The following is a 26,358-nucleotide window of genomic DNA, read 5'->3' on the forward strand; positions in this document are numbered from 1 at the left end:
AGCGGAAAGATGAGTTTTTCCTCACCTATTTCTTTTCAGGAGGAAAACACTTTCCAGAAGTTCTCAGCAGATCTTTCTGATGTCTTAGTCTTGTATAAGACTCCATCAAGCTATCCAAGATAATGGATGATGGCATATCCATAGCTTGCCATAATTAGACAGTTTCAGGGTGACTATGTGTGTTTGATGCCTGGTCATTAAATAACTAGAGGATAATGCACCTACATGGCATTGGTTGTTTAGTCAAAATTGTATCTGGAATCTGGACAGGATGTAGGTGATATGCCTGTGAAAGAAAGTTTTTGAAACAATGTAAAGTAATTATGCTGATTTTCCAGGTTGCCATATTTTAGGTTTTAATAGTTAGTCTCTACAAATGGTTCTCTGACTGAGCCATGACTCTGAGTATTCATGCTCTGGTGTAGTCCCTACCCCTTGAATCTGGACTGGCCTTATAACTCTTATAACTTGCTTTTCTTCAATAAAATGTGACAGAAGTTACCCTGCATGGCTCCTGCATGAGTCTACATCATAAAAAACCTTGAAGCTTCTGCATGGGATTCTTGAAATGTTCACTTTTGTGAAACTAGCTGCCATGCAATGAGTCTGACTACTCTGAGACTCTCACAGTGTGAGGAAGCTCAAGGTAGCCACATAGAGAGGCTACATGGAGAGACATAAATGCCCACCCAGGCTCTAGCATGCTAGTTACCCCAACCAGGCATGAAACATGTGATTGAAGAAGCCATCTTGGACTTCTAGACCATTAGGCCTTCAGATGATTCCAGTCCCAGATGCCATTTGATTGCAACCAGAAAAGTGATCTTAAGTAAAAACTTTCCATCAGAGCCCATTCAAAAGCAAATAATAACTTTTTTGTTTAAGACACCAAATTTTGGGGCCTCCAAAGAGAGAGGGTTGTAGACAGACACTGTGGTCAATAATGTCCATCTCCCGATATTTATGACTTCATGGAATTCCCTTCCCTTGAGTGAGGGTGGGATCTGTGACTTGCTTCTAATCAACAGAATATGGCAAAGGTGATGAGATGTTTAGGTTATGTTTAGGTTATGTATAAATAAGACTCCATTCTAGTATACTGAAGTGAGAGGTTCTTCTTGCTGGCTTAAAGAAGTGAGCAGTCTCACTGAGGAAGCCCACAAAGCAAGGAACTGCAGGATATCTCTCAGGATTGAGGTTGGCTTCTTCTGACAGCCAGAAAAAAAACAGGGTTGTCAGTCATACATCACAAGTAAATGAATTCTGCTGCCCACCTAAAACACTTGGAAGCAGTTTCTTCCCCTGTCAACCCTCCAGATGATAACATGGTCCAGTTGACACCTTGGTTACAGTCATGTGAGACCCTGAGCAGAGAACCCAGGCAAGTTGGTCACAGACTCCTAAGCACAGAAGCTGTGAGATAGTAAATGTGTATTGTTTTCAGAACTAAGTTTGTGTTAATTTGCTACACAGCAATATAAAACTAACACATGGAGTGAGTGTATTTTGCCTGAGAAAGGGATGTGAATTGAATGGCCCAAGGATGACCTGAAGTGGACAGTTTCCAAAGAGGGCTGCCATCAATTCCTCTTTGCACATTCATGCTGCTTCTCACATCAAGAGGTGGAATCTAACTCCCTTCACTTGACTCTGGGCTCGGCTTACTCAGTTGTTTTGCTTTGACCAATAGAATGTGATAGAAATGATATTCTGAGACTTCAAGGCCATCAAAATGAGTCTTGAGGTTTCTTCCTAGGTCTTTTAGAACCCATACTCTTGTTAGACCTGAACCACTGTGTAAGATGTTTACCATGTTGGAAGAACCATGTATAGAGACCACATAGAGAGGCCAGATGTAGAGAATGTCCTGGCCATCTGAACTCTCTGCTGATGTCAGCCTTCCAGCCTTCCCTGATAAGGCACCAGACTGTGAGTGAAGACTTTTTGGACCCTTTAGGCCATACTAGCCGTCATCTCAACACCAGTGAGTGACCTCAGATGATTATCACCAAGAGCAGGACTGCCCAGAAGAACCCTGCTCAAACTACTGACACACACAACAAATTGCAGTTTGTTGCATGCAGTAATCAGGCAAGATTTGGTTGGGTCTCTTCCAGGAAAGGTAGAATACCACCAATACTAACCTGAGGATATCTTCCATGGAGGTGGGGAGAGGGGGACTCAACAGAACAATTATACCCATCACATCTTGTTGGGTAGAGTTGCCCACTCTACCTGTGGGCAATCCTTCACTAACTATGGAATTAACTAAGGATGGAATTATGATGATTCAGATTAATCAACATGCACCCCCTGGTGCTCCTTTCCCTGAACACTTGCTGAATACTTTTTATGTTTGAAGTCAAACCATAATCTCTGCCATACTCATCGTGCCAAGACCACAGATGATACTGATTTTGCCTCAACTATCTCCACGGCTTGCTGGCAGCTGAAGGCTATGTCTTTACCAGTGCTTACTGCTCTTCAGTGAGGTTCCTGGAGGAGCAGTTGACTTTTTAGGGGCTTACACTTTGCTTTGAGAACTTGGGACAAATTACCCCTGATCTGGATCTGAGGATTATTTAATGGTCTCAACTACTATCACATCAGCAGTAGTCACTAATAATTAGGACACAATGTGGGACAGAATCCAGATGCTCTTTAGCCCTCCTTCTATCCTAGAGTGAGGCATCCTTAAGGCTTGCCTCCCAGAGATTGAAGAATTTCCCTCTTGGTGAGAAGGAGGAGACCATTAAAAAAATTCATTAGGATAAAAAATTCTCTTTGCCATGGGGCACCTAGGTGGTTCAGTCCGTTAACCATCTGACTTTGGCTCAGGTCATGATCTCATAATTCGTGAGTTTGAGCCCTGCATTGGGCTCTGTGCTGACAGCTTGGAGCCTGGAAGACTGCTTTGGATTCTGTGTCTCCCTCTCTCTCTGCCCCTCCCCTGCTTGCTCTCTCTCTCTCTCTCTCTCTCAAAATAAACATTGAAAAAAATTTTTTTACCTTCTCTTTGCCATTCCTCTAAGGAGGTATAGCAAATTTTCTAATGCATAGGATTTGTGGTTCTTGCCTCTATAATCCCTAGCATTCATCTGTTACCTGTATATATTAGGCTCATAGCCAGGCCCTTTACTAGTCATATAGGTACTAGAAGGAAGATGGAAAGCCGTTACTAGTTGAAATGGGCTTTGTTTGAGTTTGACATTTATGACAGCATCTTGAATATGTTAAACATGTTAGTATAAAAGGATAAAGTTTCTCTGGAATTAGAATTCTTAGAATTAAAGGGGCACCTAGATGGCTCAGTTGGTTAAGCATCAGACTTCGGCTCAAGTCATGATCTCATGGTTCATGGGTTCAAGCCCCACATTGGGCTCTATGCTGACAGCTCAGGGCCTGGAGCCTGCTTCAGATTCTGTGTTTCCCTCTGTCTTGGCCCCTCCCCCACTCTCTCTCTCTCTCAAAAATAAATACACATTTAAAAAAAAGATAGAATTAAAAATGAGGCCTATATTTTAACCTTGAGGCAATTTTGACATATTATAAGGATCAGACTAGTAGTCAGGAACTGGAAATTATCCATGGGCAGTCAAAGGTGTTTTATTCCATCATCTAATTGAAGGAATAATGTATTACCTCATCTTTAGTGTTTTGTGTTATTGGAGATTCACTTTTTATTGAGCAAGTCTTTAGGAAATATCATAAAGAGAGTAGTGAGCACATATGCATTCTCAAATCCAGAGAGGAGAATGTTGAAAATAGAAGCCAAGGAAGACTTAAAGCTTTACATACTTTCCTCCCGGGTTTCATGCCACTAACGGAAAAACAGTGTTGTATGCATCGAGTGGAGATTCTAATTAGACAGCACAGCAATGATCCCAAGGCTCTGATCCTGGGGTTTCGTGAATTAGGAAACTCAGATTACCAGAGTGGAAAACTTTCTCAATAAATAGTTCTTCTAGCTTTAAAACTATTAGTCCAACTAAAAAAATTGGAAATTAAAAAGCAAAGGAGGTAGAGACAACATGTTTAGGCACACGTGCTCTATTAGAGACAGAGGTACATCCAGGGCCCAGAACTCATACTTCTTTTTTTTTTTTTTAACGTTTATTTATTTTTGAGACAGAGAGAGACAGAGCATGAACAAGGGAGGGTCAGAGAGAGAGGGAGACACAGAATCTGAAACAGGCTCCAGGCTCTGAGCTGTCAGCACAGAGCCTGACACAGGGCTCGAACTCACGGGCCCCGAGATCATGACCTGAGTTGAAGTCGGACGCTTAACCGACTGAGCCACCCAGGCGCCCCTGGAATGCATACTTCTAATACTCATTTGCCTGAAGACAGAGAGCTATGTGATAGAAAATTACAAGAGTGAGGATATCATAAATACATGTCTTCAGTTATTTTGAAACCCTTTCCCTTTTCTAAAAACACAGTCCAAAAAATCGCCGTAGTGTGATTTCATCAGTAGAACGGAATAATCCCAAAGTGAGGTGACAGATTTCAGGAAGTCCTTACAAGCTTCAGAGCTATCTCGTCACCTTCCAGTTCTGTTTCTAAAACTCTGTTGCTTTTGCCATGAATTCTAAGGAGACTGACACAATTTAGTATTATTCCAAAGAGAAACATGGTGGAAAACAGAGATCATAAGTTGTCCCATCTCCAATAGAGTTGGATTTTATAAGATCTAACGTAAAAAGTCACTACTTCTATTCTGCTTGTTTCCTAAACTGGAAAACTGGTATAAATCCTGAAGTAGAGGTAAGGTAAAAAGGAAAAATGGTCTCCACTTCTCCCTTGTATGTTTTCCCTACTACAATGCTTCTCTTTCAATCGTATTCACACACAAGTAACCATTTCATTAGTCTTTCAGTTTTGGTTACAAGCCCTGAGTCTGGATTTTGTGTCTTGTCTCTACTGCTGTGTCAGCCAGTGTGTAGAGTGGGACACTACCATAGATATTTTAAGCAGAAAAAGAGTTAGTGCAAGAAATTTTGTTTACAAACTCTTTGCAAAGACCAAGTTTGGCATTTTTTTTTTTTTAAAGTAAACAAGCATACAGCGCAACAATTGAACTCTTGGGCAAAATGAAAACTATATTCACACAGAAACCTGTACATGAATGTTTACAGTAGCTTTATATGTAGCAGCCCCAAACTGGAAACAGCCCACATATCCTTCAATAGGTAAGTGGCAAAACAAACTATGGTACATCTATACCATGAAATAATTCTCGACAATAAGAACACCAAACAAACTATTGATACACACATCTTGGATGCATCTCCAGGAGACTTAAACTGAGTGAAAAAAAACAATTCCCGATGATTACAAGCTGTATTATTCCATGTATGATACTTTTTGAAATGACAAAACTTTAGAAGTGTAGGACAGATTAGTTTCCAGGGATTAGGGGTGGTGATGTAAAAGGGCAACTTGAGGCATCCATGTCAGAACTACTCAGTACTTTGACTTTGGTGGTTGATGAATGAACCAACATGTGTGATAAAAGGCATTGTATAAACACACACACTAACACAGACACATGCACAAATGAGTACAATGGGGGAAATCTGAATAAGACCAGCGAATTGTATAAATGTCAATATCTTGCTTATAATACTGCACTGCAATTTCTGAGGAGGTGACAAAGAGGGAAATTGGGTAAAGGGTACACGGGATAACACTGTGTTATTTCTTACAAATATATTTGAATTGTACAATTATCTCAATAAAAACTTCAGTTAAAAACTTTTTTGGGTCATAGCGAGTCTTACATCTTTTGACATGAAACGCTGTTGCCAGGAACACTTAAACATCGTGCCTGGGGTCCTGCTTTGAAAAGCATTCACAGAATTACAAGCTGAAGTCAGGTCTTCGAACACCATGCTAGCACTTTGCCGTCCACAGAAGGTGACTGACTTAATTGGCCCAAACACTGACAGCCTCTGGATTACTGACTGGAGGTCTTCAGCGAGTTGCATGTTCTTCTTCACCCATATAGAAAGGGAACAAATGGAGCAGTAGTACTATTAGAAAATAAGCAAGAATCTTATTTCCATTTTCCCCCATAATTTAATAAAAAAGGCATGAAGGGAAAATTGGGATATTTCATTGGAAATAAAAGCAGTGTTCTGGATCAGTAATTACATAATAAACAAAAACAAAAACTTTTTTTGTAAGGGTGGTAGTGCTTGGGTGGCTCAGTCAGTTAAGTGTCTGACTCTTGGTCTTGGCTCAGGTCATGATCTCACAGCTTGTGGGTTTGAGCTCCATGTCAGGCTCTGCACTATCAGTTCAGAGACTGCTTGGGATTCTCTCTCTCCCTCTTTCTCTGCCCCTCCCCCCTCTCAAAATAAAGAAATAAACTTTCAAAAACAAACAAACACTTCTTTGTAAGGGATGGAGGAACAGAAGCCAGGGAACCATCGCTGGGCTGTTGATGTCAAGGGCATACCACCATAGCTCCAAGCTAGAATTTAGGAAACTGCTGCTGCTGCCACCCTACTGGCTGTTGTACTCATGAAACTTGTGTGACTAGACCCAAACTTGGGGTCTAGTTGCCAAAATTCTCAGGTTAGTTTGACTAGAAGTAGAAAGATGGCCTTTGTTTTACCTCAACCTACCAGACGGAGGGGGAACACATCTGATTGCTGTGAACTCAATTTGCTTCCAAAATATCAGATGCAAAATGATCTGGGAAATGTGGGCTTTAACATTTCAATTTTTACAGATAGTAAATGGAATGGGGATTGAAAGGGTCAATCATGATATTTACCATAACCAGCCACTAGCTATGTGACCTTAGGCAAGTTTATTAACCTTTCTGGTCCCCATTTTCTATCAAATAGAGATCGTTATAAATGAGATATAGCATAGTGCTTGGCACATCTTACTGCTCACTTAATACATTCTAGTCATTATCATTGGTTTTCTAACCTGATGTATGGTGAAAGAATATTACAAATGTTCCATAGGTTAAAAGCAAAGAACGATTAAAAAAGAAGAGATAGCTTGGAGGTGAAAGCAGAGGTCTTATTTTTGAATACTTCACGTCTACTCAATGTCAAGTAATAAAGATGTGAAAAAACTTATTCAGCATATTAAGTATTGAGTACTAAATATACTTATTAAGCATAGTAAGCATATTAATTATATTTATTAAGCATATTAAGTATTAAGTATAGAATGGTTCATGCTGTGAACCGAATTGAATCCTCCCAATATTTATATGGTAAAGCCCTAACTCACCATATGATGGTATTTGAAGACGGGGGCCTTTGGGAGGTAATTACATCATGAGGGTGAAGATCTCATGATGAGATTATTTCCCTTATAAGTAGAGACAGGAGAGAGATGATGTCTCTCTCTTCACCATGTAGGACACAGCAAGAAGATGGCCCTTGGTTATCCAGATGGAGAGCTCTCACCAGGAACCAAATCAGCCAGTGAATACCTCCTCTGAACTCAGAGCTATTACTATCCACTAAGTAGCACATCCTCCTCAGAGATTTGTTTTGAGTTGACAGGACTTGTTATGGGGTTGAATTGTGTCCTCTCCTCCCCTCAATTTTATGTTGCAGACAACCTCCCTGCCAGTACTTTAGCACATGACTTAATTTAGAAATAGGGTCATGGCAGAGGTAGTTAAGCTAACATGAGGTCGGGGCGCCTGGGTGGCGCAGTCGGTTGAGCGTCCGACTTCAGCCAGGTCATGATCTCGCGGTCCGTGAGTTCGAGCCCCGCGTCAGGCTCTGGGCTGATGGCTCGGAGCCTGGAGCCTGTTTCCGATTCTGTGTCTCCCTCTCTCTCTGCCCCTCCCCCATTCATGCTCTGTCTCTCTCTGTCCCAAAAATAAATAAAAAATGTTGGAAAAAAAAAAATTAAAAAAAAAAAAAAAAAAAAAGCTAACATGAGGTCATATTGAGTGGGCCCTAATCCAGTATGAGTGGTGTCCTTATAAGAGGAGAAAATTTAGACACAGATACATGTACAGGGAGAATGCTATGTGAACATGAAGATGGCCATAAAAAGCTAAAAGAGAAACTGTAGAGGAAACTAACCCTGACAATCCCTGATTTGGGATTTTCAGAATTGTGAGGAAATAAATTTCTATTATTTAAGCCACCCAGTCTGTGGTACTTTGTTGTGGCAGTCCCAGGAAACCAACATACAGCCCTACCACCTTTCTTCAGAGAAGTTTTCTAGGGAAATATCCTTCACTTTTCAATCTTTCACTGTGTCTCAGAACTACCATTTCCCTCAATATTTTGTAATTATTTTATTTATAGGACCTACAATATCATCAATTTTCTATGGGTCTTCTATTGTTATACTTCTACTGTCATACTAGAAAAGGCAAATGTCCAGTATTTAGTGGTATGATAGGAGGTCTCACAGCTGCAGGATAAACTTGGTAGGTCCTCTCTGAATAACCACTTTTTTTCAGCAATTTTGGGGAAAATATTAAATAATGTATTTGAAAGTATATTTATATTAAAACAAACATAAGTTTTCAAGATAATTTAGTAGATTTCAAAGACATTTCTTGCTTATAGTAAGTTCCCCTAAATGAAAGTGTTCACTGTCTTGTGCATCAGGGCCTCTTCATTAACCATTCAGAGGCAGCCTTCTACTATTGCATGTAATACACATTTATTCAGTTGTTCTATGTATAGAATAGACAGATGAGGGACAAAGTGTGAAACCAAAGACAAGTCTATCTATAAAGGTAAGGAGTACTCCTGAGGAGCTTAGGGGACAAACAGATTTTAATTTTAATTTTTTTTTAATGTTTATTTATTTTTGAGGGAGAGAACAGAGCATGAGGGGCAGGGGCAGAGACAGAGAGGGAAACACAGAATCTGAAACAGGCCCCAGGCTCTGAGCTGTCAGCACAGAGCCTGATGCGGGGCTCCAATTCAGGAACGGCGAGATCATGACCTGAGCCAAAGTTGGACACTCAACCGACTGAGCCACCCAGCTGCCCCAAACAGATTTTTATTTTAAACCTGAGTTTTTCTGATTTGGGGATTTGAGGTCTGTAATAACTTGCATGATAGGTTGGGGACTCTCTAGTCATTCACTTTGTGATTTGGAGTGATGATCTGAGGTGATTTACTGCAGAGAGGAATAGCTGCAGATAAGCAGAGCAGTGGAGACAGGGAAGTTTTTGTCTCTTCTGTGGATTCCAGCCAACTGCTTAGGTACACACACCTGCTGCCCTCCCAGTGTGTGAGTCACCTCTGCTCTTCTCTCTGCCCAATGTGCGGCTGCCATATGGAAGCCAATTCAGCAGACATCAAGCTAGGACCCCACCTTGCATTTGAATTGTTATTTTTTTGAAATTGGCCATGTCTAGGTTTATAGGACCTTGCAGTCTTTTCAACATTTCCTTAAGTTGCACATGAGTGAGGCCAGACTTACTTGTACTCTGCCAGACCTCTGAACTAGAATACTTTGAATCCAGTTACTTGGAACTTTGTGCCTGGTTCCAAGCTTCAGGGAAATATGAGAAGAGCCAGAAAGCCAGGATACAGGTGAGGTTAGTCTTAACTCACATCTGTGACACCATTTAGGGTCCTTGTAACGCTAGTGCTTTCAATACACATAAAACCAAACTCATCAAAAGGCATTGCAACAGGTTTTCATAAATTATTTATCAGAGCTAATGGCCCCAGGCCCTGTGACGCCTAGATTTGGAATTCAAGGCTTTCTCCTTACTTAAAGGTCAGTCCATCCTTTCTCTCAGCATCCTCTGGAACTATTAGCATTCCTGGGAGATTCAGAGGGGCGGAGGACAAGAGATAGGGGTTCCAAGGAGGGTAAGATGGTGAAGTCTAGGCCACTGACGGCCCGACCTCTCCACGCCAGGCCTTGCCAAGGGACTGGCCAGGCGTAAAGACCTGGTAACAGTTCCCTTCCTGAAGCTGCCTATCACACCCGGACAGAGCAGACACAGCCCAGCGGCCAGCCCGCCCCTCCGGCGCCCCACCCCACCCCCGGAGCCCGCGCGGCCAGCAGCGGAGGGGCGTAGCGTGGCGCTGCGGCCGTCGGCGGGGGGCGGGGCCTGCCGCGGGCGCAGAGGGAGCGTCGCGGGCTGACGCGAATGACGCGGCGCCCGCCAGGCCGCAGCCCCGCCGCCAGGCAGTGGGGCCCGCCTCGGCCCGCCCCCGGCCCTCCCCGCCCGGCCTCCCCAGCGCCCCTGTCAGATTGTGGCGGCGGGCCGCGCGGTGCGCTAGTTCCTTGCAGCCTGGGCGAGGAGACTTGCGCGCGGGCACACCCCCACGTCCCTTAGGCGCCGCTGCCTCCGCTCCACTGGCCTCCGCTCCGCCCAGCCTTCTGCCGCACGCCCGTAGCGACATGGCACACGCGGCGGTACGCTGCCCCAGCGCTCGGGGCTCTGGGGACGGCGAGATGGGCAAGCCCAGGAAGGTGGCGCTCATCACTGGCATCACGGGCCAGGTGAGTGCCGAGGAGGGGGTTTGAGCCGGGCCTGCTGCTGCCGGGGCACATGTACGCCTTGCCCCGCGCTCGGGGCTGCCCGCATTTCCAGGAACAGCCTTCTGGGCATCCCGGAAGGTTTCCGATGTGGCTTGTCGTAGAGCTCGGAGACAAGATGTATCTTGTGGAGAGTGTCCTGGATACATTGGATGCTTCTAGGCTTACCTTGGGGGCGTGGGGGCGTGTGTTCTACTTGGGATGTGGTCCTCAAACCTGAGCAAGATTACGCTCTCTCACCTGTCCTGCCGGCGACTGGAGCGCTTGTTTCTCCAAGCCCTCTAGGGTGCACTTCCAATTCAGTTCTTTAGAGATCCTAGTGCTGGAGGAGGGAAAGGGACTGGTTTTCCGTGAGAGAGAGTGTGTGTGTGTGGAGTCAACTTGCTGTATTTCCGTGTAAGGGCCAAGGCCACTTACCTGCTAATGCTTGGGAAGCAGGGGAGTTCTTGCTCTTTTCGTTCCCGCCAACCAGATTTCCAGACGAAAAGACAAAATAAAAGAAAGTAGTGCCGTGGGGCCACAGACCAGGAAATGTTTTTGTTTGGGGAGTACACCTCACAAAACCTTTTTAAGTACACAAACTCCTGAGATTCATGTTAACACATTTGAAGTGTATGTGACAGACTGGTCCAAAAGTTAGGCTAGGGTTCTATTTTCAAATAAAAGGAGTTCCTTGAGTGAGATAATCATGAGGAGCTGTCCTGCATGTTGGAACCCCCATGTGCAGACTGAGCGTGACTGTTTCTGACAGTCATCTCTTAGAGATGTTGCAACAGGTAGGACCCGACCACTGTATCTAACCAGGCTGTGCTGTGTGAGAATCATTGGTGATGGAATAATTTTGCTCATGTATTTTTGTAGATAGTATTTCTGGAGATTTCCTGGTAGTGGCTAATATTACTCTGTAATGAAGATGATAATAATAGCTAATAAATGTTGTGTTTATTATGTATTGATCACTTGACTAATATTAACTCATTTAGTTTTTACAAGTACTCTTTGAAGGGGATTTTTTTTTTTTTTCAACCTTCACTTTACTGATGTGGAAAGTGAGGCATGGGGGTTTCATTTGCTGAAATCAAACAACTAGAAGTGTCTAATTCGGATTCAAACTCTTCTCACAAAGCACTCTAGCATTAGAAAAGAAGTTGGAATTGGCCAGATTTGGAGTCAAAGAATATTAGACAATTTTAACTACTGGATATCTGATTAGTTTCTGATTATTCATGCATCTTACTTTGTTTAAGGTAATTACAGTAAACAACTGTTTGAAAACTGGTTGAAGAGGTGTGTAGGACAAGGATTTGAGGTTGAGGAAGTGAACCATTAAATTAGTCAAGGGCCCATATGCTTCCAGGTCACGGCCTACATACTTTTTTTTTTCTCTCTAATGCTGAGGACTCTTCCAATTTCTTATACTAGATCTGAAGGTCAAATGTTTACTAAGCTTATATGAACTCTTGAAGGTAGAGTTTTTTTTTTTTTTTTTTTTTTTTAGTACCATTAAGAAATTAGTTAAGCTGTTAATGTAACTCTGTTGGTATGGCTTATACCAATTTGAGTGACCAACACTGTGAATCAATGCAGGTTAGAAATAAAACCTTGTTGAGAGCTTTGAACACAGTCATCTGGTTGGTACTGAGTGACAAGGGAGGAGCAGAAGTGGCCCCTACTGTAGTACGTCCTGTAGGCTGCCACAGGGGAGTCTTTCTTATACATGTGTTCAGCATGCTATGCCCTGGCCAGACACTTTTGGTTCATCACTTCATTTCTGACTTTAAACTCCTGCTTGAGTTTCAGGCTCCTTTTACTCTCAGCACCAGCATTTTAAGCTTTCCTCCAACATTCACCCTCTGCATTATTCCTTTCCATGTTGAGTTGTTGTGTTGGCTTCCATAGCCCCTGGCACAATGTTGAACTCTGTATTGCCATGTAAATCCTATTTAATGGAATTTAATGCCCTGCTATACTTTGCATTTATCTTCTAGGACAGTGACTCCCTACCTGGGTATTAAGGATCTCCAGAGGACTATGGAGTTAATACCAGAGGTCTGAAAATCTATACGTTATTATTCATTTTAAAAATAATATTCAGTGAGAGCTTACTGAGCCACTCTGCCAAACATTTTATATCCCTACCTTAGGGGCAGATACAATTTTTATTCCCAATTTACACCTACCTAAGTAAGGTTAAGAATGTTCCCTGGGAATGCACATCCAATGAGTGTCAGAGCTGAGATTTGAACTGAGAAGTTGCTTAGACCCATTTTGTTAACACACTTCTGTGGTAAGCTACACACAATTAAAATACAGTTCTCTCTGTGTGTGTGTGTGTGTGTGAGAGAGAGAGAGTGAGGGAGAAAGAGAGATTGTTTTACTCTAAGAAGTCTCAGATTCAAGAAGATGAGGCAGACACCATTGCCCTTAGGGCATTTGTGTCATTGTGCCATGATGGGCTCTTAAATGGGTTGTCCCAAATTCCCACTTGAGAATGAATGCAGATAGCCATGGTGCCCTGTATGCTATTTATCATCTCTAGTATTTATCATCGGGCTTCATAGTCTAGCTTCAGCCCCCCTGTCTATTCTTAATACAGTAGTTGTGAATCATTTTCTCAAGTTTTTACCTCATTAAATCACCTTAAAGAAAAACAGGCTCTGGCTTTGCATTGCTGCCTCTAGGCCCTCTACCAGTCATCCCCAAAGCTCACCTCCATTGATTGTCTTAATTGTGCTTGTGGTTCTTTACTACATATATGGGTGGAACTGTTCTTGCTGTTGTGTGAATACTGTCTCTTTGTACCTCGTTGGAGTCATTTTGTGGCTGAATGCCCTCACACGTTGTACTCCTTTTCACTCTCCTAAAAGCCTCTGTGCACTCCAAGTAATCCTGCCAAATGCAGCCATTCCATGAACTTTCTTTGTGTTTACATATATGCACCCTCCCCATTGGCTTTATAGGTAATTTACATATCTTGGTTCTTTGGTTGGTGAACTGCTTCAAGATAGAAACCTTTTCAGCATATTATCTCCCACATAGTTTTAGTTAGTGGGCTTTCAAAAATGTTGACTTACTCTTCTCATTAACAACACATCTTTGTTCCGTGTCTGCAAGGTACAATGCTTATTTTGATGCTGGTGGGAGTATAAAGATATTTAAATTTACTCATTGCCCACTGGGATTTCACAGTCTTTGAAGAACTTAAGACAATGCACATGAAAAAAGTAGTGTTGTACAAGTATGTTAGGGGCCAAATAAGTGGTTTATGTAACCTCAGGATTCTGGGAGAATATAGGTATTGTACCAACAATATAGGTATTGTTGAATGCTAGAAATAGCAGGGACTATATTGGGGTGAACAGCGTGCATAGGAGTGCAGAGAGGGGAGGGTTTGGGGACAGTGAGCACAGATACAATAATAACAGAGGGAATTTAACTTATAAATTAGTTATACCCTTGCTCATTTCCAAAAAGATTCTGAGGTGGCATCAATAAAAAAACACATCATTGGACCATCATAAAAAGAATGAAAAGAAAAAAAGCCCCAGCACCCCAAAACCACAGAACAGGAGTCTGCAGTGAAGGCAATAGAAAGGTGGAGGTAGTGTACCAAAACCCAAAACTAAGAGGTGGCTGCTGTCAAGGTGGACGTAAGATTCAACTTTGAGGTTCCTTATAGTCAAGACAAAGTGATAGGTGAATGATAGGTGAGTGAAACTTTTTATTAGTATTACACTCTTAGAGAAATAACTTAAAAAAAATGTTTATTTATTTTGAGAGAGAGAGAGGGAGGGAGCATGTGCACAAGCAGGGGAGGGGCAGAGAGAGAGGGAAAGAGAGAATCCCAAGTAAGCTCTGCACTGTCCGTACAGAGCCTGATGTGGGGCTTGATGTCACGAACCATGAGATCATAACCTGAGCCGAAGTCAAGAGTCAGCTGCTTAACCAACTCAACCATCCAGGTGCCCCTAGAGAAACAACTTTTAAACAACAGAACAACATGATGCACAATATGGTTGATAGTAGTTTTTTAAAAAAGACACTCATCTCCCTGGGACACTTTTATTACTCCCTATTGGATGACAAAGGCACACTTTTTTGATAGAGACTTAGATAATTGAATGGTTAGTGTTTGTGAATTTTTCCCTTTTTTAAACATATACTTTTCTAACATCTGTTATTTCAAGCTGGTCCCTGCCAAGAGAGCACACAAGTTGGAGCTGTAGATTACTTTGTCAGGTATGTTGATTGTCAGTTTAATGTTGGTGTTTTAAAAGTGGAAGAATTTGACATGGTGAGGTCCTTCTCACTTGTAAGTTGGTCTAGATTTTCTTTGGGAAGTGGTTTAGATCTGGCCAAACATTTATGCAAGTACCTATTCAAGGTTCCACATTTCTGCATCATGACAGATGGAAGAGAAAGCATTTATCTTTAAATAGTCAAGAGGAGTTAACTTGTCTGTGTTTGGAAGACAACAAAGAAACTTTTGGTCCCTTTGGGTTATCAAGGTCAGATTCTTTAAGTCATATTTTGTTTCAGAATTTTTTTTTTATGGCTTATTTTTTATTTTCACCGATTTTGTTTCATTTGAGCATACTCTAGCTTCCATGAAACAATCCTGGCCTTTAAAGAAAACACATTAAATGGATAACCTAATTCCCTGGACTCGGGTGGCTTTTGCAGGCTTCCTTTTCTTCATTGAAGGGTTAATTTAGCACATTAGAAAATAATAATTGAGAATTGGCAGGAAGTACCATTCTCCCCACAATTTTCCTTAACTCCTTTTAATTAATGCTTCAATTGAATTATAATAGATGAAGGGGATACTACCTCTTTTGGTTTTACTTTCTGATGCATATTCAGTTTCCCACAAATTTCTACATTCCAGTATAGGTATCAGAAACATCACTTATGGAGATGGAGATTTATTTTTTATATTTATTTATTTATTTATTTGTTTGTTTATTTAATATGAAATGTATTGTCAAATTGGTTAACATACAACACCCAGTGCTCATCCCAACAGGTGCCCTCCTCAATACCCCTCACCCACCTTCCCCTCCCTCCCATTCCCCCATCAACCTTCAGTTTATTCTCAGTTTTTAAGAGTCTCTTATGGTTTGGCTCCCTCCCTCTCTAACTTTTACTTTCCTTCCCCTCCCCCATGGTCTTCTGTTAAGTTTCTTAGGATCCACATAAGAGTGAAAACATATGGTATCTGTCTTTCTCTGTATGACTTATTTTACTTAGCATAACACTCTCCAGTTCCATCCACGTTGCTACAAAGGGCCATATTTCATTCTTTCTCATTGCCACGTAGTATTCCATTGTATATATAAACCACAACTTCTTTATCTATTCATCAGTTGATGGACATTTAGGCTCTTTCCATAATTTGCTATTGTTTAAAGTGCTGCTATAAACATTGGGGTACAAGTGCCCCTATGCATCAGCACTCCTGTATCCCTTGGGTAAATCCCTAGCAGTGCTATTGCTGGGTCATAGGGTAGATCTATTTTTAATTTTTTGAGGAACCTCCACACTTTTCCAGAGCAGCTGCACCAGTTTGCATTCCCACCAACAGTGCAAGAGGGTTCCCGTTTTTCCACATCCTCTCCAGCATCTATAGTCTCCTGATTTGTTCATTTTAGCCACTCTGACTGGTGTGAGGTGGTATCTGAGTGTGGTTTTGATTTGTATTTCCCTGATGAGGAGCGATGTTGAGCATCTTTTCATGTGCCTGTTGGCCGTCTGGATGTCTTCTTTAGAGAAGTGTCTATTCATGTTTTCTGCCCATTTTTTCACTGGATTATTATTTTTTTGGGTGTGGAGTTTGGGGAGTTCTTTATAGATTTGGATACTATCCCTTTGTCTGATATGTCATTTGCAAATATCTTTTCCCATTCCGTTGGTTGCCTTTTAGTTTTGTTGACTGTTTTCTTTGCAGTGCAGAAGCTTTTTATCTTGATGAGGTCCCAATAGTTCATTTTTGCTTTTAATTCCCTTGCCTTTGGAAATATGTCAAGTAAGAAATTGCTGTGGCTGAGGTCAGAGAGGTTTTTTCCTGCTTTCTCCTCTAGGGAGATTTAGTGAAATGTGATAATGTCTGTTAAAACTAGCCCATTTGATTGGTAATGGCTACATGGAATCATGGAGCCAAGGCTTTTTCCAGTGCAGGGGAGAGGCCCATGATTGGTTAGTGATGTCTGCCTGGGAGAGGGAGTGACAGCATGCATGCTATGTCTTTACAAGATTGCGACTCCTTGAGAATAGGAAAAAAGTGTCTTAGTCATTTATCCCCTGTGAGGTACTCAAAATTAAGTTAATTAAATTAATCTTTAGTTACTGTTGTTTATTGTCTTGCAGAAGACTTGCCTGGAAATTGCAGATGATTGTAGAAATAAGAATAAAATGTTAATGATGTATTCCTTTTTGGTTGGGTAGAAGCAAGACATCGTCAGGGTACTGGGCAGATTGGGATAGTATATACTTGACAAATTGCAGTTTAGGAGGTGAAATGATTTATTATAACTTAAGGTTTAAAGGACATGGAATATGTTCATTTCAGGGAAAAAAGGTAACATGCCCAGTTTTGTGTGATAGATTTCCTACTGTTTTTGTATTCATATTTACCACTAAATTTGAAATATATTCCTGTGGTATACATGTTGGGATTTTAGAGCTACAGTTAAATACCATTATTGTGTAGAGGAGGAAAGGAGACTGAGAAAATGTGATTTCCCCAGGTCACACAGAAAATTAGTGCTCGTGTTGATTAGCACCCTGGACTCTTGTGTTTCTATTATGTTAGGACTCATCAACACTGTTTTCTGCTAACAAGAAAGGGAGACTGCTTTAAGCTAGGAATATTAGAGTAGAAACTATATGTAGTAATATTATAGTGTTCTAGAAAGTTGAATAATAATAAATATACATGTGAAGAGTAATCAAATCTGTTGTGATATGTAAGGTAAAGGTAACTTTATGTAACATTTAACATCTTATATTAACAAAATATTTTCCTTCTGCAAAAATTGTGAGGCTTAGGGTAATTAAATAGGAATCTTTAGTATGGGATCTATAAAGGAAAATTAACAAGATTATAGGGACTAAATAAAGAAAGGTTAACTTTAGACAACACATTCTTTCAATTTTTTTATTTGAATATAATTGACACGCAATGTTACATTAGTTTCAGGTGTATAACATAGTGATTAAACTTGTCTATACTTTATGCTATGTTGACCTCAAGTGTAACTACCATCTGTCACCATACAACACTATTACAGTACCATTGACTGTATTCCCTGTGCTGTGCCTTTTATTCCTGTGGGTTACTTACTTCATAACTGGAAGCCTGTATGTCCCACTCTCCTTCACCCATTTTGCCCATTCTCCCACCTCCTTCCCTCTAGCAATCATCAATTAGTTTTCTGTATCTACAGATCTGATTCTGCTTTTTGTTTGTTTATTCATTTGTTCTGTTTTTTAGATTCCACATATGAGTGAAATCATATGGAATTTGTCTTTCTCAGTCTGACTTCTTTCACTTAGCTTTATACTCTGTAGGTCCACCCATATTGTCACAAATGGTAAGTTCTTATCCTTTTTAGTGGCTGTATAATATTCCTGTGTGTGTGTATGTATGTATGTACTACATCTTCCTTATCCACTAGGACACTAGGATACTAGTGTCCTCCATGGACACTAGGTTGCTTCCATATCTTGGCTATTGTCAATAATGCTGCAATAAACATAGGGGTGCACATATCTTTTCAAATTAGTGTCTTTGTTTTCTTTGGGTAAGTACCCAGTAGTGGAATTATTGGATCATATGCTATTTCTATTTTGAAGAACCTTCATGCTGTTTTCCACAGTGGCTGTATCAATTTACATTTACACCAACAGTGCATAAGGTTTCTTTTTTCTCCACATCCTCACCAACACTTGCTATTTCTTGTCTTTTTGATTCTAGCCATTCTGACAGGTGTAAAGAGATATCTCATTGTGGTTTTGATTTGCATTTCCCTGATGATTAGTGATGTTGGACATCTTTTTATGTTGGACAACACATTCTTTAGAGACCTTAGACATTCACTATTCATTCAAGGTCATATGCTGTCCTGAGCTGGTCAGTGCCTCCAAACTTAGTGCTACCTTATCTACTCATGACATGGGAAAACCCAGTGCTGCACATCTCCATGTTTGGCCTCTGGACTCCAAGGCTGAAATGAGAGTGGCTTTTATTAGTTACTGACTTGATTTCTGGATGAACTGAAAGTACACTTAAGTGTCTTTGTGATCCTCAACGGCTCTTTAAGGTGTAGAGTTCTCAACTTGCCTGTTGAAGCAGCCTTTCCTGAACTTTTGTGAGACAGAAGTTACCACTAAAGAAGAATTATATGGTTGTGATTCTATGTAAAGAATCAGGTTTAAGGAGTGAGGCAAAATGTTTGCCTTCTGGATATTTAGTAGATAATTATTGGGGATAGGGTACAGAAAAAAATTACTGACATTGATAGAATGATTACTGTGTGCCATACAATGTACCAGGCATCTTTACAGATTATCTCTTTTAACCCCAGGTGGTATGAATTTTTACTGTCCACCTTGTATTAAACAAGGAAACCGAGACTTGGAGAATTTCAAAATGACCTAAGAACCCTTAATGCACTAGTTTTTTTCCCTCAGGACCTTCTTTCCTGCATTATCAGACTAGCTCTGTTGGGGCAGTTTGTCAATTAACTGCAGAAGTTCACTGCTCTCAACTTGTTTTTAAAGGCTGCTATATAATTTGATTGGTGTCTTACCATGCTCCTTAGGTGATGTTAACATTAGCAGTGTGTGTGTGTCTTAGTGGAAGTATGGAAGGGGGGTAGGGAAATGGAGGTCGAGCACTATGTTCTCTGAGTCCTTTTGAAGGGTTCTTGTGGCTCATTTCCCCAGTGTTCGTTTCAGTTCTCTAAGGGATTTTTACAGTAAGAGATTAAAATACTTCTCCCTGCTCATGAACCTTCCTCTTCCAGGGGAGAGCCAGGAGCCAGTAGTCAATTAATAGGATCCTCAGAAACAGGTAGGTCTCTGGGGCTACAGTGTGGGTGATGGGCTGTCTGGATGAAAATTGTGGCTGGAGAACTTATACATAAGCTCTGATGGTCTGAGTTTTCAGTGTGGTGGAGAGAGGCAGATGAGAGGCTGAGATGCTTGCTTGTGCGGCTGCTACAAATTGTTCCCAAGGATTCTTCTACCTGCACATGGATCAGAGAGTTACAGCTCCCAGTTCACTTGTTGTGCCCTTAGATACATTTTTTTTTTCTTTCTCTAATGCTACTTTTTGTTTCTATAAACTGGGGTTTGTCCTTGATGTCAAGGTCCAGATTAGATTTTCCTTAGACTCAGAAGTCTTCTAGATTCTTGTAGCCTGTTATGAACAAACATGGTCTAAGCCTGAAAATAGTTTTGCCTGCAAAATGATCTTAGCAAGTACTTTTGATTTGATGTTTCTTCTGGTGAGTTAGTTTAATCTGAAGAGATGCTTCCTTGACTTGAGAGTAGCCTCCCCTCTTCTCTCTTCCAATAGCATTGCATTTGGGCTACTAGCAATTCTCCTATTTCATACCTCTTCTAAATTTCCAGGCAGTAATTTTTTTCATGCTTCATTTATCTCTCCTCCCAGAGGCAATTACATTTTGGTGTGAATCTGTTTAGTAATAGAAGTATTGTTAGTCGTAATTAATGCATTCATCAAATGTTTGAGTGCCAAATATGTGTCAAGCACTAGGGATATAACAGTGAACAAAACGACAAAAATGACCATCCTTATAACATTGATGATGTTCTAGATGGTGTTGATAATTATGGTAATTATAATAATTAGCACATATTGCACATTTACTTTCTGCCAGGCACTGTTCAAAGTTATTATATTTATTACTGAAACAACAGAGCACTCCTATGATGCAGTTTTCTTATTATCCCCAATGAATACAGAAATTAAATATATTATCCAAAAGTGGGTCCAGTCATTTTTTTCAGAGTGACATCTGAAATGTAAATCCCGTTATTTTTTTTCTATTAAGTTTGTAATTGGTATCAACATATAAATTCCAAGGAGAGATACATAAATTGTATATCAGATTTGAAAAACAAAGCATATTTAAGAGTTTTTTGCAGTTGTGGAAAGGTGGATTATAGTAGTAAAATAAGCCTGCACTAACCACTCACTACATTAGATACCTTTTATTTTATTAGCTGTGTCATGTGGGTCATATCTTAGTTCTTTGGAGGACCTGTATTGATGACTAATCTTGTAAACTCTCTGCAGGCTGGGGCTCTGTCTTGGAGCAAGTGGAAGAGAATGAGTTAGATTTTTAGCCCAACTTGGGTTTGAATTACTGATTAGTTGCTTATGAGCTGCATGGCTTTGGGCAAGTTTTAACCTTTGCTGTTGGGTTAAAAGAGTAATTCTACCAAGTAGAAAATAATTCTTGCACATAATAGGGACTTTTGCCCCATTATTAGAATGTACCTTCTCTTCACAGTGTTAAGAAGATAATAAAAGTCGGGGCGCCTGGGTGGCGCAGTCGGTTGAGCGTCCGACTTCAGCCAGGTCACGATCTCGCAGTCCGTGAGTTCGAGCCCCGCGTCGGGCTCTGGGCTGATGGCTTGGAGCCTGGAGCCTGTTTCCGATTCTGTGTCTCCCTCTCTCTCTGCCCCTCCCCCGTTCATGCTCTGTCTCTCTCTGTCCCAAAAATAAATAAAAAACGTTGAAAAAAAAATTAAAAAGAAGATAATAAAAGATTTCTTGAATTTAAGGAAAGAAAGTGGAATGAAGAGTGTATTAATATTTAGCTTTGCTTTGTACGAGTCTATTATCAGTGGCAGAAAGTTCCATAACATTTGGAATCAACCACAAGGCTGTAAAGTACTGGAAGTGAGGAGATTTGACATCACTAAGTCTTACAGACTGATTATATAAGCAGATCTGGGAGACAGTCTTATCTTCCTGTATAAGAGGATTGCAGGCAGTGGACTGCACTCTGAATCTTCCTTACTGTGATTGTGGTCCTGGAATGAAAGGTTGGCATATTGGAAATGAGAAAGATGTGTTGAGTGCTTTCCTACTTTGATCAAAGATTGTTATGTGGTGGAAACGTTTTTTAGTCTTTACATGTAACTAATTGATTACCTGAGGAAAGAACATGGAACTGAGAATCAGAAGCTGGGTTTTAACACCACCTTTATTTTATAGCCTTAATTTTTTCTGAGCCTGTTTCTTAATCCTTATTGCAAAGATGCTTTGGTCATCTCTTAAGTCTATTCAGAGTGTAAAGTGCTATGACTTTAGGATTGAACCCTAAAGGTGGTTCAGTGAGTTAAGTGTCCAGCTCTTGATTTCAACTCAGGTCATGATCTCATAGTTCATGAGTTTGAGCCCTGCATTGGAGGGCAGAGTCCCACATCATCCAGAAAGAACCTGCTTGGGATTGTCTCTCTCCCTCTGTACCTCTCTCTTTCTCTCTCTCCTCCCAAAAATAAATAAATAGGAATTTGTAAGGTTAAAGTGAAAAATCTGAGCTGTCCTTTTTAGGTTATACCTAATTAAGTGGTTTTTTTATGAGAATGGATTTTTAAATTCCTGTTATTTATTATATATATTTTGAGCTTAGCATTTAATAGTTGAGGTTTTATTCATTCAGTAAATATTTGCTGAGATTTATTCTGTGTTGAAGTAGGTATTGGAGATATAGGCACCAGCAAGATGAATATGATTTTGTCTTTAAGAAGCTGATAGTCTGGTGAGCAACAAGCAATTTTACAGCATGTTAAGTAGTATGATAGTAATAAATAAGTCACAGAATCACATGAAGATCCTTTCTTAAATAAAAATGCTCTAAAGTATCATTGGGGCACCTGGGTGGCTGGGTTGGTTAAGTGTCGGATTCTTGGTTTTGGCTCAGGTCATGATCTCGCAGTTCATGGGTTTGAACCCTGCATCGGGCTCTGTGCTGACTGTGTGGAGCCTGCTTGGGATTCTCTCTTTCTCTCTCTCTCTGCCCCTCCCCACTCACACATGCGTGTGCGTGCTGTCTCTCTCTCAAATTAAAAATTCTCTAAAGTATCATTAATTCAGTAGATTTATTGATTGAGCATCTCTTCCTTGGAAATTTCTGGTTATAAATGCTGTTGTATTAACAGGGTTAATTGTGAGGCCTTCTTGTGGAAAGCTGAGCTGCCTAAGCTCATATACTACTGTATTCTTCTTTTTGACATAGAACTCTTTTTGCATAGTCTTATATTCAGTGAAGAATGGTTAAATCAATTTCTGACTGCAGGCCTTTCTCTGAACTGGGGCCGCTGACCTGTTTGTGCACCTGGGGAGGAGGGGAGCCAGCCCCGGTAAGTAGCTCAGAGGTGCAGTCTGGAATGGGAGACAAAGACTGCCTGTGCCCGCCAGCCAGAGGCCATTTATTGGTGAGGTGGAACGGCACTTGCCAGAGGAACTGGAAGTGTGGATCAGGATCCTTTAAGACGTGGGGTATGAATCCCAGCTGAGCACCTGGCAGGTGAGGGAGACTGGAGCAGGACAAATGCCTTGCTGGTGCCTGCACTGCACTGCAAGGATGGCCTAAACAGAGTGGTTTGGGACATGCACACAGGGAGGAGAGACTAGGATATGGCCATTTTTCTCCCTATCACCAACAAGGTAGGGCTTCAGGGAACGGACAAGGTGACACTCACCTATACCAAACTATGCCCCTCTGTGTCTGGTAACTGTGTATCTACCAGAGGAATATTGACACTGATGGAACCAAACAGTCCTTCCTCCAGACCAGTGCAGGCACGGGTTCCAAGGCACCAGCAGTTTTGCATTTTCTGATTTAATTCTTGGTCAATTCTTATTGTGTGTGTGTGTGTGTGTGTGTGTGTGTGTGTGTGTGTGTTTTCTCTTCCTCCTATTCTCTAGTCTCGTTATTCTGGTTGTTGGTTTGTTTAAGCAGACATATTTAATCTATTCTTTTTACACCTCTTCTGTATCTCCTTCTTCTTTAGTTTCCTCTCTCTCTCTCTCTCTCTCTCTCTCTCTCTCTCTCTGGATTAAGCTGTATAGTTTCTCTGCCTGGTCACTTTTCTTTTCTTTTCTTTTCTTTTCTTTTCTTTTCTTTTCTTTTCTTTTCTTTTCTTTTCTTCTTTCTTTTCTTTTTTACCACCCCTGTCATTGCTCTCTTTGGTAGGGATATGGCTTCTTCCACCACCACCCCTCCACCCCCTTTATAAAAAATTTTTTTTCTAGGGTTACTTCAGCAAACAAATCAGAGAACACCTGGTGGAAGGTCGAAACCACCACTACAAGTAGGGAGATAAAGCAACCAGAGTCACAACAACAGAGAGCACATAACACACTCCAGAAACACCTTCTGAAGGGCTGGGCGCTGGACAGCATATGACTCCTTTTCAATACAGTAGTGCTCACAGGTGCAGGACACATAACAAGCTATTAAAACACATAAGGGACAGAAAACTAGTCAAAATAACGAAATGGAATAATTATCCTTAAAAGAAATTCCAGGAAGAAATGACAGAGAATTGCTCAAAACATATGTAAACAATATATCTGATCAAGATTTTAGAAAAATAGTCATAAGATTAATCACTGGGCTTGAAAAAAATAAGATAGCAGAGAATCTATTGCTGGGGAGATCAAAGAACTAAAAAGTCACAACGAGTTCAATGCTGCAAATGGGCTACAAAATAAACTAGATGCAGGGACAGCAAGGATGGAAAAGGCAGAGGGGAGATTAAGTGAAATAGAAGATAAAATTATGGAAAATGATGAGGCTAAGAAAGAGACATAAGAAAATACTAGACCATGAGGAGAGAATTAGAGAACTAAGTGATTCAATGAAACGTAATAATGTCCATATCATAGGAGATCCAGAAGAAGAAGAGAGGGAGAAAGGGGCAGAAGTTTTACCTGAACAAATTATAGCTGAGAACTTCCCTAATCTGGGGAAGGAAGCAGACATCCAAATTCAGGAGGCACAGAACTCCCTTCAGATGTAACAGGAATAGATTTTCTCCCTGGCATATCATAGTGAAACTGGCAAAATACAAAGATAAAGAGAGAGTTCTGAAAGAAGCAGCTAGGGACAAACAGGCCTTAACCCAGAATGGTAGACACATAAGGGTAGTAGCAGACCTGTCCACTGAAAATTGGCAGGCCAGAGGGAGTGGCAGGAAATATTCAATGTGCTGAAAAGGAAAAATATGCAGCCAAGAATTCTTTATCCAGCAAAGCTGTCATTCAGAATAGAAAGAGAGATAAAGGCTTTCCCAGGCAAAAACTGAAGGAGTTCATGACCACTAAACCAGCCCTACAAGAGATCCTATGGGGGACACTGTGAGTGGAATGCTGCAAAGATGACAAAGGACCAGAGAAATCACCACAAGAAGGAAACCTACAGATAACACAATGACACCAAATCCATATCTTTCAATAATCACGCTGAATGTAAATGTACTAAATGCTCCAATCAAAAGACATAGGGTATCAGAATATATAAGAAAACAAGACCCATTAATATGTTGTCTACAAGAACACCTGAGAACAATCTGAGAACACCTTCAGATTGAAACTGAGGGGATGGAGAAGCATCTATCATGATACTGGAAGTTAAAAGAAAGCTGGAATAGCCATACTTATATCAGAAAAACTAGATTTTAAACTAAAGGCTGTAACAAGAGATGAAGAAGAGCATTATATCATAATTATGGGGTCTGTCCACCAAGAACTAACAGTTATAAAGGTTTATGCCCCCAATTCGGAAGTATCCAAATATATAAATCAATTAATCACAAACATAAGCAATCTTACTGAAAGGAATATGGTAATTGCTGGGGACTTTAATACTTCACTTAAAGCAATGGAAAGATCATCTAGGCAGAAAATCAATAGAGAAACAATGGCTCTGAATGACACACTGGACCAGATGGATTTGACATATATATTCAGAACTTTTCATCCAAAAGCAGTGGAATACACATTCTTTTTGAGTGCACATGGAACATTACCCAAGATAGATCACATACTGGGGCACAAAGCAGCCCTCAATAAATATACAAGAATTGAGATTATACCATGCATATTTTCAGATAACAATGCTATGAAACTTGAAATCAACCACAAGAAAAAGTTTGGAAAACCTCTAAAAGCATGGAGGTTAATGAACATCCTACTAAAGAATGAATGGGTCAACCAGGCAATTAAGAAATTAAAAAATATATGGAAACAAATGAAAATGAAAGGACAACAATCCAAGCCCTTTGGGATGCAGCAAAGGCAGTCCTAAGAGGAAAATACATTGCAATACAGGCCTATCTCAAGAAATAAGAAAAATCCCAAATACAGAATCTAACAGTAAACTTAGAGGACCTAGAAACAGAACATCAAAGAAACCCCAAGGCCAGCTGAAGAAGAGAAATAATAAAGACTAGAACAGAAATAAACAATACAGAATCCAAGGAAAAAAAACCCAAAAAACAGTAGAACAGATCAATGAATCTAAGAGATGGTTTTTGGAAAAAATAAACAAAATTGATAAACCCCTAGCCAGACTTCTCAAGAAGAAAAGAGAAGAGACCAAATAGATAACATCACAAATGATAAAGGACAGATCACAAAACCAACCCCTCAGAAATACAAGCAATTATCAGAGAATACTATGACAAATTATATGCCAACAAACTAGACAACCTGGAAGAAATGGACAAATTCCTAGGCACCCACACACTACCAAAACTCAAATGGGAAGAAACAGAAAATATGAACAGATGCATAAGAAGAAATTGAAT

The 26,358-nt window shown here is 40.6% G+C and overlaps 1 protein-coding gene across 3 annotated transcripts in view; it reads left to right on the forward strand.

Annotated features, from left to right (window-relative positions):
- Positions 1-10,230: 10,230 nt before the first annotated feature.
- The window catches only part of GMDS (GDP-mannose 4,6-dehydratase), a 622,466-nt gene continuing 606,338 nt past the window's right edge, over positions 10,231-26,358 (forward strand). Inside the window, exons 1-2 of one of the 3 annotated variants that reach the window (XM_042985867.1) lie at positions 10,399-10,470; positions 12,495-12,555. In XM_042985867.1, coding sequence (XP_042841801.1) covers positions 12,538-12,555 — 18 coding nt within the window. In that variant the 5' untranslated portion in view covers positions 10,399-10,470; positions 12,495-12,537. Of the gene's footprint in view, positions 10,471-10,655; positions 11,283-12,494; positions 12,556-26,358 lie in introns of those variants that run through there. The other 2 variants (XM_042985865.1, XM_042985866.1) reach the window with 2 other exon arrangements.

Source organism: Panthera tigris, chromosome B2 (assembly GCF_018350195.1).
Source record: "Panthera tigris isolate Pti1 chromosome B2, P.tigris_Pti1_mat1.1, whole genome shotgun sequence".
Taxonomy (NCBI): domain Eukaryota; kingdom Metazoa; phylum Chordata; class Mammalia; order Carnivora; family Felidae; genus Panthera; species Panthera tigris.